Here is a 15,581-nt window from a genome sequence, read left to right as displayed (position 1 = left end):
AAATAGAAAAAACGTGTGATGCCTTCCTGAGGATTTATTGATGACAAAAGGCTGGCAATCCCTCTGCCTGGATCCAGTGATCTTGGAACAGGTATTAACAAGGGATGCAAGACTCTTCCTGTTCCCTATGGAGAGGCTGTGGAACCAAGAGGTGAAAAAAAAAAGTAATGAGACTGTCGATGAAGGACTGATAGAACCGAGTGAGGATGACAGATCGAGCTGAGTTTCCATAGGAGGTACAAGCGTTATTGACGCTGTTCAGTGTTTATGTCCCATTTAAATTTCTTATCGAAGATAGTACCTACTTTTGAGTCGACTATCTCAATGGCATCATCATGGATAATACTGATGACTGCATCATGCTTGTTCATCCGATAGTCGAAGATCATTTCCTTAGTCTATGAGGCACTCAAGACAAGGAGTTGCTCGTCACACCAGCGTACAAAGTCAGGAAGAACTCCACTGTGAACATGTTCACTACGTTACAGAAGTGACAGCAAATCATCAGTAAATACTATCAGAAAGCTCCTTTCCGTAGTTCGTCGTCAACTGTTAGCATATAATATGAACAGTAGTTAACTTAAACTCAAGGAAACCATAATGGACGGACTGAAACGAGAGGTCCTACAGTAGCTTGACGGAGTGCGGTACGTGTGTGATAGTGATGATAGAGCTTGTATTATTTTTTGTCTACATCATACTTGATTGTATGTATTAGGGTACAAACACACTCGAGTGCCATGCTCAACGCCCTGTTAAAGGTGCTTGAACATATAAGTATCGCCTGTCAGGTATAATGCCTTGGAACAGAGGGGGTAGGAGCTGAGCCTTAAAAAATTAAAATCACGATTATAAGCACAAACAATAGGAACGTGTGTGTGTGTGTTGGAATAAATGTTTTAATGTGATTCCATTTTACTTATGTGAAACTGGGACGCACTGCGGTGTTACTTGTCGGGCATTTTGGGCCGCCAATCATTTTATGTCCCACCTAGCTCACACGTTCCCACGCTGCTGGAGACTACAAAAGAAAAGTACTTCCACCTCGTAGTGATTATTATGAGAAGGAAAAAAATGGACTCTTTTCGGAGAGTGGGTGGGTATGTAAGTCTCCTTTCTTACGCACAAAGTGATCTGCATAGCGCTCATTTGTCATCCTTGAAATTCCTGGGCACGCACACTAGAGACATTGAGAATCGAACACATGAACATGTAGGTACAGTTTAATCAGGATAATGAAGACGGTGGGCACATGTTCAGACAGCTGGACTTGGAGATACTGTTGCTGCCACAATAGTCTTATTTACACGACTAAGTTGTTTGCTGATACTGACGTGTTTATCAAATGTTTGTGCCATGGTACATAGTGCGCACAATAACATCTGATAAAAACAACAAATAAATTGTCAAGTTCGTGTTCTCTGATGCACCTCCACCTCCATCACGCATGCACGCGGGCACTTGGAACTCACCGTCTACAAACATGTTTCATTGTTTGGATCTTGTTGTCGATAGGGTGAATTGCGAGGTGGTGGTGCTGAGGGTGATAGGCTTTGTTTTACGGCTGGTCACTTTAAAAAGGGGAATGGAAGTAATGGTGCGTGTGTGTGTGGATTAATAGTGTTTCACGCCGAGCTAGCAACTCTCAGCTCTTGTCATTTGGTTCCTCTTTGTGTTTTCTGTATTCGATTTTATTCTTCGTTTAGTACGGTTGTTTATTCTTTTATAGTTCATATGTTGTTTATTTTCCTGTCCCTCGTATCCTGTCCATGTTTCGTTCTTGTTCTTAAGCGCTAAGAGCATTACTCCTTAGGAGTGTGAGTACGCGCTTTACAAATTTTGCATTATTATATGCAGTCAATATAACTATTATTAATTTGATTCACCTTGCTATTTACTTGCGCTGATTCTATTCAGCAACAATACTTGGCTGCCTAGCAAAATAGGCAGACTGTTCTGCTTACAGTCAGCAATACCACGATCTGTTTGTGATACCCCAAGCCTTGTAAGCATTCTATCTGATAGCACAGGTATTACAGGCTGTAAAAGGATGCCACAGATGCGTAGCGTTTCCATAGCAACATGTAGAATAGTCTTTAAATGTCTTTGGGATTCTGCATCACTGGACTTGGCAAGTACCCACGGTGCATGGGCCTGGACAAGACCATTGGCCCAGTAGATATGGGTCAGAAGTTTATCCAGAGCTCTTGAGAATGCATAGTCATCATACAGCAAACTGATTTGATCTGGGGAAAAAAAGCACAATAAATACAATAATAGTTGCATAGTTGTCATACAACAAACCTATTTTTCTGAAATAAAAAGCACAATAAATACAATAATACTCCAATTAATAAATTTGGAAAAAAGTGAACATAATTTTCACACTTTACATTCTGATCCCCAAATATCATTTTCATATTGTTATTTACTTTGTTGCATACTTTAAGTCTTTTAGTCTGAAGTTGATTTTATGTTCTTGTTAATTAATTTGGATGTTCTTTCGCCTAACTGGCTGGAGGGGTCCGCTCTCTGTCGTTTTGTCTCGTCCGTCGATCTAGGTCGAGTTTTGGTTTCTCCTACTCATCTTGATCTTGCCTCTGTTAAGACTTTTCTACAGTGCTTGTGCTGCGTCGTTTCTTACAAATGTCTTCTTCCACTAACGGCTAACTTCTTAGACATCTTCTTCCACTAACGGCTTCTGGCTCCTTACATCTTGCTTTGGACTTTTGACAGTACCGGATTTTGCGCTTCCTTTACTGACACGTTTGCATGTGAGCATTGTGGACCATGGTAGACCAGCGTGGACCTTGCCATTTTCCATTTTTTATTCACGAACCACGTCCGTTGATGCACGTTCTGTAGATTGGATTCTGGATCTATGCGCTTCACACTGTCGTCTGGTGATGAGATGTTTGTATGTGTATGTGTGTTTTTATATGTGTGGGTGTGTGTCATTCTGCATCTTGCTCCTGCATGTCACCGACTGCTGTCGCCTTCGCTTCTTCGGAGGCAGGATTGTGCTCTGCTCTCAATTGTGTTGCCCTCAAACTTCAAATTCGACATTCCAACGAATCTTTTTTTTACTAGCCTACACATGAAATTCAAGACCTTGCTTACTCCATTGCTTTGCGAAGATCAACTTCAAAGTCCAATGATAGCAGGAAGGAAGTGAGCATAAATAATGATAAAAACACTGAAACTTATTAAGTCCAGCATCTATTTTTCGTATGTTTCTGTGTTTTTCTTATAGCAATAGCTCTTTGAGCCGCTTTTAATGGAAGGGGAAAAGCGCTAAACAAATTAACTTTGTTATTATCATCAGCACTATTGAAATCTGACAAACTTCTGGCAAATGGCTGAAAAATAAGGAGTTGCTGTACCTGCTAATTCAGCCAGAGAGTGATATTTTTCAACATCTTCTTGTGATAAAAACTTCGAGAGGTCCGTGATGTCATCAAGGGCTGGAAAGTACTGCTGCTTGTTGACAGATGGCGCTGTTACACGATTCAGTAGGTTTCCAATGCTATTCACCAGGTCACTGTTAATACGTTCCACAACCCGGGCATCACTGTAGTCTGTTGACAGAATCTAGTTATCAAAATCGTGCATTATGTTCATGGGAAAACTATCAACAATAAGAAGGGTATAATCTATAACAGACAAGCAAATATATATTTGTAGCTTGGAACAGCTTGTGTTGTTTCAGATTTTAATGGAAAAAGGCAAACATAAGATTTACATTGATATGTGGGGAATTAATATTTGTTTAGTAGATCTGATACAGTTGTATAAAAGATCAAAGAATACATGCTCACAGGCTTATAACGCTATAACGTATGTCCTACAGATGTACATAGATATGTGGTTGAGTGTGTGTGTGTGTGAGCGCACAAAATCCTCTCAAACAGAAATTTTTTTATTGCAAAAAATTAAGTATCAATTTTTTTAGATTTTTAGAAGTCCATCAGTCTGCATACAACTTGGACAGAAGTATTCATGCCTATATTATACAGCTCTCTGCTTTGCACTTCTTCTTTTTCTTGTTCCTATTCGCCCCCAGTGGAGCATCGGGCCGCACTGCTTTGCACTACATGACACCAATATTTGTTGCTATATCGTATTGTTGCCACATTCAAAACAACACTTTTATCACAGGACAGCACACACACACACACACAAAATACCTTTAACAGCCGCATTTCACAGACCTTGCAAATGTCATCCACTGCAATGCACAGTACACAATCCAATACACAGGCAAAATATCAGTTAATACTTTGTTATAAACGACAAAAAATTACATACTGCCATCAGAAGTATAGGCCCCTTCTTTCAGGAGAAAGTACCTCAGCCCATCTGCTGTATATCTCTCTAGCCTATCCATGGGGTCCACGACATTCCCACGACTTTTTGACATCTGCAATCAAATTTCCCAATTGTTTGAAAAGCCATAGAATGACATTCATCAAAAGAATAAGGTGCTTCAGTCTAACAGCTGTCACCAAAGAGACAGTGACAAAATACTGGGTTACTGAAGGATATAGTACAAGCCAGTCATGTTTACACTTTACCTCAGAACTGACAACATAGAGAAAGAAAAAAAAAATAGTGTTGTGCAAGTTAATTAGCTCTGTTGACATTGTAAATGCCTTCTCTTCTCATCTTGCTTATACCTCTCCTGACTCTCCCTGCCTCATCCCAACAACTAAAGCTTTTTATTTACAATGGTTGTTTTAGCAGTGGTTGGTCAGTCTGTAGTAGTAGCCATACGTTATTAATGACCTCAACATTGTTACCTTGTGGCCATCAACTAGCCAGTGGGAGTGGCAAAGAATCTTGGACGGAGGAGACAAGCCAGCAGCAAAAAGAAACGCTGGCCAGTAAACAGCATGAAACCTGCAGGCACACCAAGAACAGATGGACAAAATAAGCTGGCAGCTGATCAGCACAACAGCACATAGTGACAGAAAACGTAGGCTTAATACAACTTTACTGATCCCCATAGGCAATTCAAAATCGTACTCGTACTAGCAATAGTATATATATATACTTGATATAAAAAGAATAATATAAATGTACATGTTGAAATAATGTCTCTTTCACAAATATTCTCTCTCCTACACACACATACATTCCTAACAGCAGATACAGTTGGTGACCACAGGCCACCTCAGCTGAGTACAAGATGATGATCAGTAGAGTTTATCAAGTCAATGGCACGTGGAATGAATGAGTTGCGGTGACGATTGGTTTTACATACAGGCATCGCGTACCTCAACTCACAGGCCAACATATGATCAGAAATAGAGAGGTTGCGTGATGCCTTCCTGATGATTTGCTGATGACATAAGGCCGCCAAATCCCTTTGCCTGGTTCCGGTGATCTTGGAACAGGTATTAACAAGGGAGACTAGACTGTTCCTGTTCTCTAAGGAGAGGCTGCGGAACCAAGAGATGAAAGAAAAAGTGATGAGACTTTCGATGAAGGACTGATAGAACTGAGTGAGGATGACAGAGCTGACAGAGAAAGATCTAAGTTTCTGTAGGAGGTACAGACGTTGTTGGCTCTTACAGAAGATCATGTCAGTGTTGATATCCCATTTAAGCTTGTTGTTAAAGACAGTACCCAGATGTTTGTAACAGTCGACTACCTCAATGGCATCATCATGGATGATACTGATGACTGCCTCAAGCCTGTTCGTCCGAAAGTCGAAAATCATTTCCTTAGTGTTCCAGGCATTCAAGACATGAAAGTGTTCGTCACACCAGTGAACAAAGTCAGGAAAAGCGCCACTATGATCATGTTCACTATCATACAAAAGAGACAGCAAGGCAGTGTCATCAGCCAATTTTACAAGAAAGTTCCTATCCGTAGTGCTTCTACAATTGTTAGTATACAGTATAAACAGTAGTGGAGACATTAGCAGCTTTGAGGGGAACCTGACTAATTTTGTGGAAATTAAAGTTTCAGAATGATCCTTAATTTTATACAGTTATATAGCTATAATTACACCTGATTGGATGATGTTCAATGGATAACTGAGGTAGCAAGAGTTCTTATTATTATCTGAAAAGGCTAACCTTAGAATGTCTTTGCCAATCACCTGGCATGCAGGAGGCCAGTACGCATGCTGAAACTTTGAGGGGTAGCCAGCAACTGTCAGGTAGTTGATAAGAGCATCTAGCCAAACATAAATCTGGAAAGGAAACACAGAGGACATATACTCACCATATTATCACAATACTTTAAGACACTAACCTTCTGATTGTCTTTAATAATTTTGCATTTTGCTACAGTTCCATTCAGATGAGAAATGTCTTCACTACTGAAGTCATCACCCACACACACATATATGCCATGGATACAACTGACAGTTCAAACAAATGACATTTCAAAAAGATGACATGGCCTTGATTTTCATGTCCTCAAACAAATCTTGAATAGCAAGAAACTTCAAGGAAAAAAGTATCAAATTTAAAATAAGCAGCAGCATACTTGAAAATCTGTAAATATACTTTGAAAACAAAGCATTTTAAAGGAATAACCACAAGGCCTTCCTGCATCTGTAAAGGCAGAAGCTAAAACATTCCCCTAATGCTTGATTTTCTACTCTTCTACACATGGGCTGGTTTTCTGCACAATTCTTCAAAAAGAGCCTTGAGTATTTACGCACAACTGCAGCACTTTACCCAAACTTACTGTTTGAGAGCTGTCACCTGGCACAGGAATGCCCCAGCTAAGTCTCTGTCTCTGTCTTGAAACAGAAAGATCTGGAAGATTCTCCACCCAGCTTCGCACCAATGGCTCAAACTGTGCAGGTTGTATTACTGAAGCACAATCATCACTTCCATCGTAACAGATTTATAAAGCTTTTAAAAATTTGTTTTGGTCATGCCTAGGGGTAAAAACTGCTCCACCTGGCAGTTTTCAATTCTTAGTTCTTAATATAGAAGAGCATAAACATTTTGAAATAGCTATGAAGGACCTTTTATATCTACGCAATGCCCTTTTCAAGCAACTTAAGAAGGATAGTAGACACTTTGGAAGCAATAAAAATATTTTTATATAGTTTTAAATATTTTTGAAGTAAATGATAGGTGTCTCCAAAGCTAGTCTTTAAGAATTGCATAGAGTAATACTATCAATACTGGTCGGGATATAAGTAACTTCAAAACAATCTGAGATTACTAACATGAAAAATATAGCACATCAAAATCTGCCTCACCCTTTGCATCCAACCATGATGTAAGCTGTTGATTAAAAGCAGAAAGTCGGAAAATGTAGTTTTCTTCTTTCATCCATGTCACAGGCTGCCCACTACTGACTGCCACCTGTGCTACCAGAGAAACACGGAACATTTAGTATTTTCATCAAGTTAACTAGGTCACTATTCTTCATGATTTTTTTGATAAACTTTATGAGGAGTGCGGCGATAATTCAGACTTTCTAAAAAATGTGACAACATGAATTTAGAGTGAAACTTTTTCTCACTTTGCCTGCAAAAATATTTTTAAGCATCTAAGCAAACCACAGCCCAAACAGCAACATAATCATTATTTTTGACTCCCAGTAGTCTTCCCCAACATAGTGCCTGCATTATCTATTTGAATACTATTATTTTTAATTTTTCAGATTATCGCCTTATTGTCAGTATGTCAGAAGAGATGCAAAATAGATTTAATAAATGAAATAATGAATGTGGAAAGAGAAGGCCTTACAGAAGATAGTATTCTGCAACTTTTCTCAAACCTTCTGAACTTTTCCATCGTGAGAAGTGGTATCTTGAACTTCTTCGTCTGTGAGAAAAGCTTCATCTGATATGGAATACCATCCTTCATATTGTCCCTTGTAGATATAACCTCGATTTTGTAAAATCTCCTGAAAAATGCAAACAACTGTTTCTTTTAATAATAATAATAATAGCAACAATAATTCAATTTCCTTATATGGATGTGGACTCAATGCACTGCACATAAAAGACTACAAGCAAACCGGATGACTGAACACGAAGAACTGAGTACTAAGCTGAATAGTTAGTATGCTTGATTGTGCAAAATGGGAAAGAGAATTTCAAACAGTGCGACCTGTGAAGGAGAAGCGGTTGCCAAATCTCTCTTCCTTCTGATGTGTGGCACATAGAGAAAAGAGAGCAACATAAGCAGTGCAAAGAGGTGGACTCAGGTTGTGAGACATCAGTAGCTCAAACAGGTTGGCTGAGGGAAGGTCATAAAGATGATGGCAGCATGGTGTAATCAATGCCAGCTCAGACAGATAAGCTAGCAGGTCAGGAAGATGATGGTAAAAGTATGGCAATATTGTAATGAATGTGAGCTCGAACTGGCAGGTAGTGAAGCTTGCAGAAGAGGGATGAAGCAAGGTCCACTTTTCATGTATGGAGGACAATGTGAAGGGCATTATAAGCCCTTTATAGTTTGTCAGTAGGCTGTTAGGGATAGCAACGAGTAGAGATTTGTAGTAATTCAGCAGGACAGCACAAAATGCTTTTTGGTGGCTGAAACTGACAGAAAAGGTTGAATATGTCTGATCCTTCAAAGCTCAAAGACAGATTTACAAACTGCAATGATGCAGGATTCAAGATATAACGATGCATCAATGATAACATGAAGATTTTAGACGGACTGAGAAAGAGAGGTGTTCATCACAAGAGAAAAGTAAAAGTAGTGAAGACTTCAGTTTATTTGCAGAGGCTATTGGAAGGACTTTAGTTGTCATTCATTTTTAGCTAGTTGAAGGACATCCTGGATTTCAGGGAGTCTACTGTGTGTTGTGTGATGATGCAGACCTGTTAAAGCTGAAAAGCGAGTCCTAGATTGCTAGCAGCATATGAACACGTGATACTGCAGCCTCAAGTAGAAGTGGTGGGACCAAGTGGTTGAATGTACACTTTAAATAAGAAGGGCCCAAAACAAAGCCTTGAGGCACTCCATACTTAAAAGCAACAGATGATGTGGTGCCTACAACTACCACACACTGGGTACAAATAGTCAAGTAAAACCAGAGTCAGATCAAAACAGTGCCAAAGAGATTGAAAATAACAAGAATGCACTGGAGAAAGATGTCATGGTTGAGTGCATCAAGTGAAGCAGACAGATCCAGCACTGACAATTAGGAGATGTGATCCATTTTGCAAGCAGATTGTTATGACAGGCTGACTAAAATGGTTCAAGTACAGCTGGAAGAATGGTTTAGGAGCTGGAGCAGCACAACCTTTCAAGTACTTTGGGCAGAAAAAAGAAATTAGAAAAAGGGTGATAGTTTTTTGTTTTTATTAGGTTCAAGATTCTTTAGAAGTGGGGTAACAACAGCATGCTTCAAGACGATAACAGGCAAGCATTTTGTAAAACCATACAGGTCTAAAAGTTTTCCTTAAAATCCTAAATGTCAAATTAACGAAGACATGATACTGCCAGCGAATGTTACTCTTGTTCAGATAAAAAACAAAATAGTGTCTAAAGCATGCTTTTGCTTCAAAAATGTATCCCCATCTGCTCACCCAAAATGTCTGCACTGCTTCAAAGTGCCTGTTTTCTGTAGTGCGAATGAACTCATTGTAGGTAATGTTTCCTTTCTCGAATAAATCCTGGGGAGAAAACAGTTTGAAGCTTTAGAAGAAATCACAAAGATAATCATATTTTCCCACTAAACACACACAAAGTGCAAAGTTCCTTATGTTTCCACACTGATCAAACACAGAAGCACAGTGCTTATATGTTCTCTCATAATAACTAAATAAATAAAACCTTCATAAAACTGTTAATGACTGACAGTCAAGGTATAAAAATATTGTTTAGTGCCAAAACAAGGTTTCATCAGGTTAACATTTCACATACTGTTTAGACAGCATTTTCACCTTGAACATAGCTGATACTCTGTCACAGTACAGTTGAGGGGAAGTGTTGTGTGACTCTGCTGCTTGTTGAATCTGCCAAAGACGGTACATGACAAGCTTATGCACATGCATTATGTTAATGTCTTCCACTTTATGAAGTCAGACTTTCTGTTTCATACAGCAGATGATACAAATGTTAATCTGAAACCCTCGACTTATGAAATCAGAATACACTAATTTGCAGCATGCAATGGCTTTAATAATAAAGCAAACAGACTTATACCATTAAAGATTCAGTTGAATATCCTGGTGCTTCACATAATAGATCAATAAATATCATTCATAAAAGAACTGCTCTTAAAATATCAAAAAGCAGTCTTGATTCTGATATCATCATTTTGCCTCCCCAAAGAAAATAAAATGTTTACTAAAGATTTCATTGTATTTTTGCAAGTAATTGCTACCATAGTAAAGTATTTAATGCAATGAAGTCCTTTTAAAATGTGATTGTAGCATAAAAGTTAAAATCAATTAGTAAAGGTCCATTTACTCGAGACTTGTAAGAGTCTAACCTTCAAGCCATGTTCATCAGTTCCAACAGAAAACAGCACCTGTTGTCCTTTCAATCGTTGCCATCTGCAGGCTGCATCAGCTAACATAACTGTGTATAAATGGCCAATATGTGGAGCTGAAACACATAAAAAAAATTCTCAACAAAATGTGTCAAATTAATAGCACAATATATGCAAATCTAGTGTGGTAGAAGGTGATAAATACAGTTTTCAGATTGTGTCAGCTACACACAAGTAAATAATGCGATACTTAAAAAGTCATTTAACGAGGAGATATTTTTTCATTTTACAACTTGGTCATTTCAAAAACATTCTTATCTAAATATCCAGATTTATGTTATTTTCTTATAATGGTTATACCATGAATAACGATCATTGGAATTCATAACCATTCCAATCACAAATAATCACTTCTGATATTGTGTGAATCTACAGAAAATTCACATGCGACACTAAACTTGTTGCATGCTGTCACGTATCACACATGTTCAGAAGCATCAAGGTAATACTAATAATAGTTTTTATATACTGTGGTGTCCCAATGCATAAAGCTTTCATTCTTTTAATTATAATAAGATGAATCATAATGCATAAAACTCTCTATGCACTTGAATGAATCAAATGTCTTTACCGGCATTGACATAAAAGATAGGCGTTGTTATCAGATACGGGACGCCGTCATCACGTAATGACTCTACGCCCGTGGTGGCAGTTCTTTTTAACAGGCAGCAATATGAATTTCTCAGCTTCTGGCGCTTCCAGAACATACGAGGTCGCTGCATACATAGCAACTTCGTCAACTTTGGTCTGTTTCACAAGACACGTAAGTAAAAGTTAGGCTTGCGGTGCAATATCTTTCATTTGGCTGAAATGCTCAATAAACAACATCATTCTAGTATTCAGAAACAAAATCATGTATAGCTCTTTAGTAATATGTTGGCAAATAATACTCTGTTTACTCGAAAGATCGTTTTATTAATCAAAACAACGTTCTACAGAATGTTTACTATCACACACATACACAAAACAATTGAAGGCGGCCATTTTGAAGGGGACGCTACTCTAGAGTGGACTTGACAGAAATTATTTCTAATGCAGGCGAGGAAAAGTTTCACTGATTAGAAACATTCTACCAATATTTATAGAGTCTAAAACAACCCACCAAGCTTAAAAACGATTAACATAAAATTTTGCTGTTTACTGTTTTCACTTTTTCCAAAAAGAATATTAAAATGTCATACATTGTACAAGGTTTTAGATCACGAACTAATATCCCTGGACTGGTGCAGACGATTTTTTTCCCAGTAAACTGCTAAAACGAGGCATTAGACGACATAGCTTCCGGTTTATTCACATTCTTTCTTGAACTATTCAACCAAACGTTTACTTACTTCAACAGTCATAAACGTGTGCCGATTTAAGTGGCTCAAATCTCTCCATGTCCATTTATTTTATTTGCCCTGCCGCTAAATTGGCCACGCTGATTGTATATGGAATTAAGATGTTCATCATGACTATCGTTTGCCTGAAAATGGTTGATGGATGTCTTTTAACGCGAAATAACGGGTGTCATTACGTTATCTACCCCAGTATCAACCCTCACTGTTAGTAAAAGATCTTTTCAGAAGTCTTTTCAGGAAATCGCAAATATACAAAACTGTTACAGTTATAGCAGTGCAGTCCCCTTGGGTTTCTCTGGGATTCCGTATTACTCTAATTATCTTACAAAATAAATGAAGAAGGGGAAGAAGAAATATTTTAATTCGATTTCAAGTTTGGTTCTTTTTTAACCACACATAGAGTGTCACAAACATGTATGTGTTACTAAATTAAACTCGGAACACATGAGCATTCGTTCAATAACAACAACACGATTGACCTTTTAGCGGCCCAGGTCGTACTGTGTTAGCTCCCTGGGAAAAAAAGCTTCATACAGGACAACATAAAACACATCCTTCTCTTTCCCGTCTACGTTCAAAACACATTTGAAACGTATACCAAGCACACAGTGTGTAAACTGCAGGTGGTAAAACATGAATACAGCCAAGAACTATAAACTATGTCATACATTGCCAATGACATTCATCCATTGACTGGTACCAGCTGGTGAGCGGCAGCGATGATCCACCAGCTTTGTCCTTCGGGGAAGAGGACTAGACAGATGTAAGCGACTGATTATTCTCATGACATAGGCCTGAGGTGGGCTAGTAGATCTTGCATGGAACGACGACCAGTGTTTGTTTGCAAGCCAGTTCTTCATTTTGGTGTCGAACATCCTCCAAGATACTCTGAAGGACGGTCTTGAGGAATATCGTGTCCGGGCATGTGGTTGTCAGATTGATATCTATCTTTTAAACTCGGGCACAAGCTGATTTCTTTCTTTCCAAAATAGTTTCGGGTTATTAATTGGCCTTGTAAAACTCTCTGCTTCCCCTTGATAAATCTCTTCATTTTCTCTTTGATTAGTTCCTGAAATACAGTCATCCCGCTTCAAAATGAAAAAAGGTTTTGCACAGATGTTTTTCACCCACATCAAGCAAACATTAGTTGGCAAGCTTCTTTGCTGATACACCCTCATGCACACCTCTTTCATGCCTCCTCTACATGCCTGGCTTCTTTCTGCAGCTGCATATGTTGTTGTTTTTTTAATTCTTCATAACCTTGTTACTGACTGAAGGCACTAATAGAACACAAACGTCTTTCTTTCATTATATGCACGTTGTGTTCTATTTCTGGAATCAGGAGCTAGACAGAAACACAATGACGCAGACAAACAATCCGAAAAGAGACTGAAAAAAAAAAAAACAGAAGAGGAAAGTAGTGAGAGAAAAAGGAAGGAATGGACAAAGATCCGAGTGAGACACGTTGTCAAGACCACTTCCGACTGTCGAGGGCTGCATCCTCACCATGTTTTCTGTAAAACTCTTAAAACGTACAACATCTGTTGAAGTATGTGTGGATTTTGTTGGTGCTTGTATGTGTTTCTGTCAATAGCAGGATGAACTCATTTGTAAGCCTGATGGAACAACGGAATCAATTTTCTCCTGGAGTAGAGAAGCTTGTAGGAAGAGAGCTAAATTATGCCCGGGTCTGTCTAAATATAAGTCTGTCGTCTCTCCTGCGTTATATGTCACTCCCGACTTAAAAAACAGACCTTTCCCTCACCGAGTCGAAGGCTTCCAGAAAAGCCTGTAATCATTCAGACACTGGAAAATCGCATAGGAAACGCTGAGACAAATAAAACTAGACTTTTCACTTTCTTTAAAATTGTAGATGTGGGAAAGGTGGGGAAAGAGCAGCTAATGAAGCTTAACAATAAACTGCTGAGTTCTGTTCAACTTAGTCGCTGCTGATGAGACACGTGACTTACTGTGATAGTGATTTCTGGATTTATGAAAATTTAATCTGTTACAAACTTAAAAGAGTCTGCAAGTATTTTATCAAACATACAGACCCACAGAACTCTGAATCCAAAAGTAGGAGAAGCACAATTGTCTGCTTCTTTTTGTATCGATGCCACACTCATGGAGACGATTAACCCGCACCACCATGTCTTCATCCAGCTTTTTGGATTAACCCATGCATCCGTTTCTATGGCCACTGCTAGAGGCTGGGGCTGGCCATCAGGAGGTAATGACCTCCATGGTAAAGCCGTTAGTCAATCACTGGATACGGCGCTCGTCTGACGGAGACTGGCTGGAATCAATGGCGTCAGGTCCGTGGGCGATCGAATGACAGCTTTGTCTGAAGCAGCCTTCCATGGCCGAGCTGCCCAAGCCAGCAAATGGAATTTTGTGGAAATCATCGCATGGCTCCAAAGTTTCGACGATGATGCTTCGGGACTAAGATGTGTTTCTTACCGAAGCAGGTACTGTAATCGTAGCTTCGTCCCCTGGCGACACCAAGTTTTGGGTGTTTTTCTTTAACTTTATCAACAATGTGCTATTCATCTGCATACCACACTATTGGCTGTGGTTTCTAGATGGTTCTGAACAGTCCTTTGAGAATCCTAAAGTGAGCAGCCCTGTCTTAGAGATGCAGGTGTAAAGAAGACCACCCGACAACCTTAAAAGATTGTTCTGACCCACAAGGACAGCTGTGCAGTGACCGACACAACACTCCTGAATCGGAAAACAGTCCTTAAACATCAGCTGTGACAAGATGACAGATATGCAAAAAGCGATTTCTCTGATCAGACATCATCGACACGACTAGACAGAACATTCAAATGATGTGTGTGCTTGTGACAAGGTCAGTAGTGCGCATCCCAGCTGCTTCAAATTTTTCAAATAAGGTTTGAAAAAGTCGGAAGCACAACCATGAATCTACAGTCAAATGTGTTTGAGAACTGTCCGCCTTAAGCTGCTAAATTATGGAAATAATCTGTATTTGAACACTTGATTTACAGCGCAGTTTGATCCTTTAAGTGCTTTGTTGACTGAGGAGACCTCGCCACTTCCGGTGGAGAAAGAAGGGAGCGGCGTCTATCTCACCCTGACAAAGTGTCCTCAATGTCTTTTTGAACATTAAAAGTTGAGAAGAAGGACCTCCTAACATCTAATGTACAGCTCAACGGGTTTTTTTTTTCCGAATTATAAAAGTTGCTGGAGATGAGCTTTATTGCCTTTCTATTCCCTTGGGCTGGTCACCGTGGGTGGTAGTTGTGAAGCGAGGGCAACAGGGAACTCAAGGATGGACATCTTGTTTCCAAAATTATAAAGTGGTGTCCAGGCTCTGCAGACGTTGTTTACCGCTGGAGCAGTGGTTATAAAGCGGTGGCAAACGAACCCTGGGGTAAAGAAACATGAAGTAGAGTCTGCGATTATAGACTAGGTTTGGTCAGTATCAAGTGACTAAAAGGGATCACAATAAATGGACAACGAGCTATAGCTGTTAACCTCAGTCAGGGACGAGACATCAACATGCATTAACATGTATTAATCTCACGAGGCATCCTCTGACAAGTTGAACCAGCACCAAATCGTCACCAGATGTAGATCACACTCTTGGTACAAGTGTTTTTTTTTTTAATTTTACTTTCTCATTACATTGAAATCACATCGGAAATTACTGAATCCAATAAAAACGCAGATGTAGGCAGTAGGTCTAATGCCCTCCAATTGTTTTTAAATCACAAAACGGCTAATTTGTTACCA

The 15,581-nt window shown here is 39.2% G+C and overlaps 1 protein-coding gene across 1 annotated transcript; it reads right to left on the bottom strand.

Annotated features, from left to right (window-relative positions):
- Nucleotides 1-1,209: 1,209 nt before the first annotated feature.
- On the bottom strand, nt 1,210-11,475 carry LOC112555098 (methionine--tRNA ligase, mitochondrial-like). Its single transcript, XM_025223301.1, has 13 exons — nt 11,447-11,475; nt 11,057-11,232; nt 10,426-10,541; nt 9,875-9,946; nt 9,518-9,604; nt 7,753-7,881; nt 7,229-7,334; nt 6,703-6,830; nt 6,084-6,199; nt 4,800-4,899; nt 4,309-4,420; nt 3,384-3,578; nt 1,210-2,246 (listed from the first exon to the last, which is right to left on the bottom strand). Exons 1-13 carry the CDS (start codon nt 11,467-11,469, stop codon nt 1,891-1,893), a joined length of 1,716 nt encoding a protein of 571 aa, XP_025079086.1. The 5' UTR covers nt 11,470-11,475; the 3' UTR covers nt 1,210-1,890.
- Nucleotides 11,476-15,581: the final 4,106 nt, after the last annotated feature.

The sequence above is a fragment of the Pomacea canaliculata genome, linkage group LG14 (genome assembly GCF_003073045.1).
Source record: "Pomacea canaliculata isolate SZHN2017 linkage group LG14, ASM307304v1, whole genome shotgun sequence".
NCBI lineage: Eukaryota > Metazoa > Mollusca > Gastropoda > Architaenioglossa > Ampullariidae > Pomacea > Pomacea canaliculata.
This window is presented reverse-complemented; position numbering and strand designations above follow the sequence as displayed.

Coding starts and splice junctions, on each gene's coding strand:
- LOC112555098 (XM_025223301.1), bottom strand. CDS start 11,469: ATGGCCGCCTTCAATTGTTTTGT. Junction 10,542..11,056: donor TATCTTTTATGTCAATGCCG/GTAAAGACATTT, acceptor TATGTGTTTCAG/CTCCACATATTGGCCATTTA. Junction 7,335..7,752: donor ACGATGGAAAAGTTCAGAAG/GTTTGAGAAAAG, acceptor CTGGTAGCACAG/GTGGCAGTCAGTAGTGGGCA.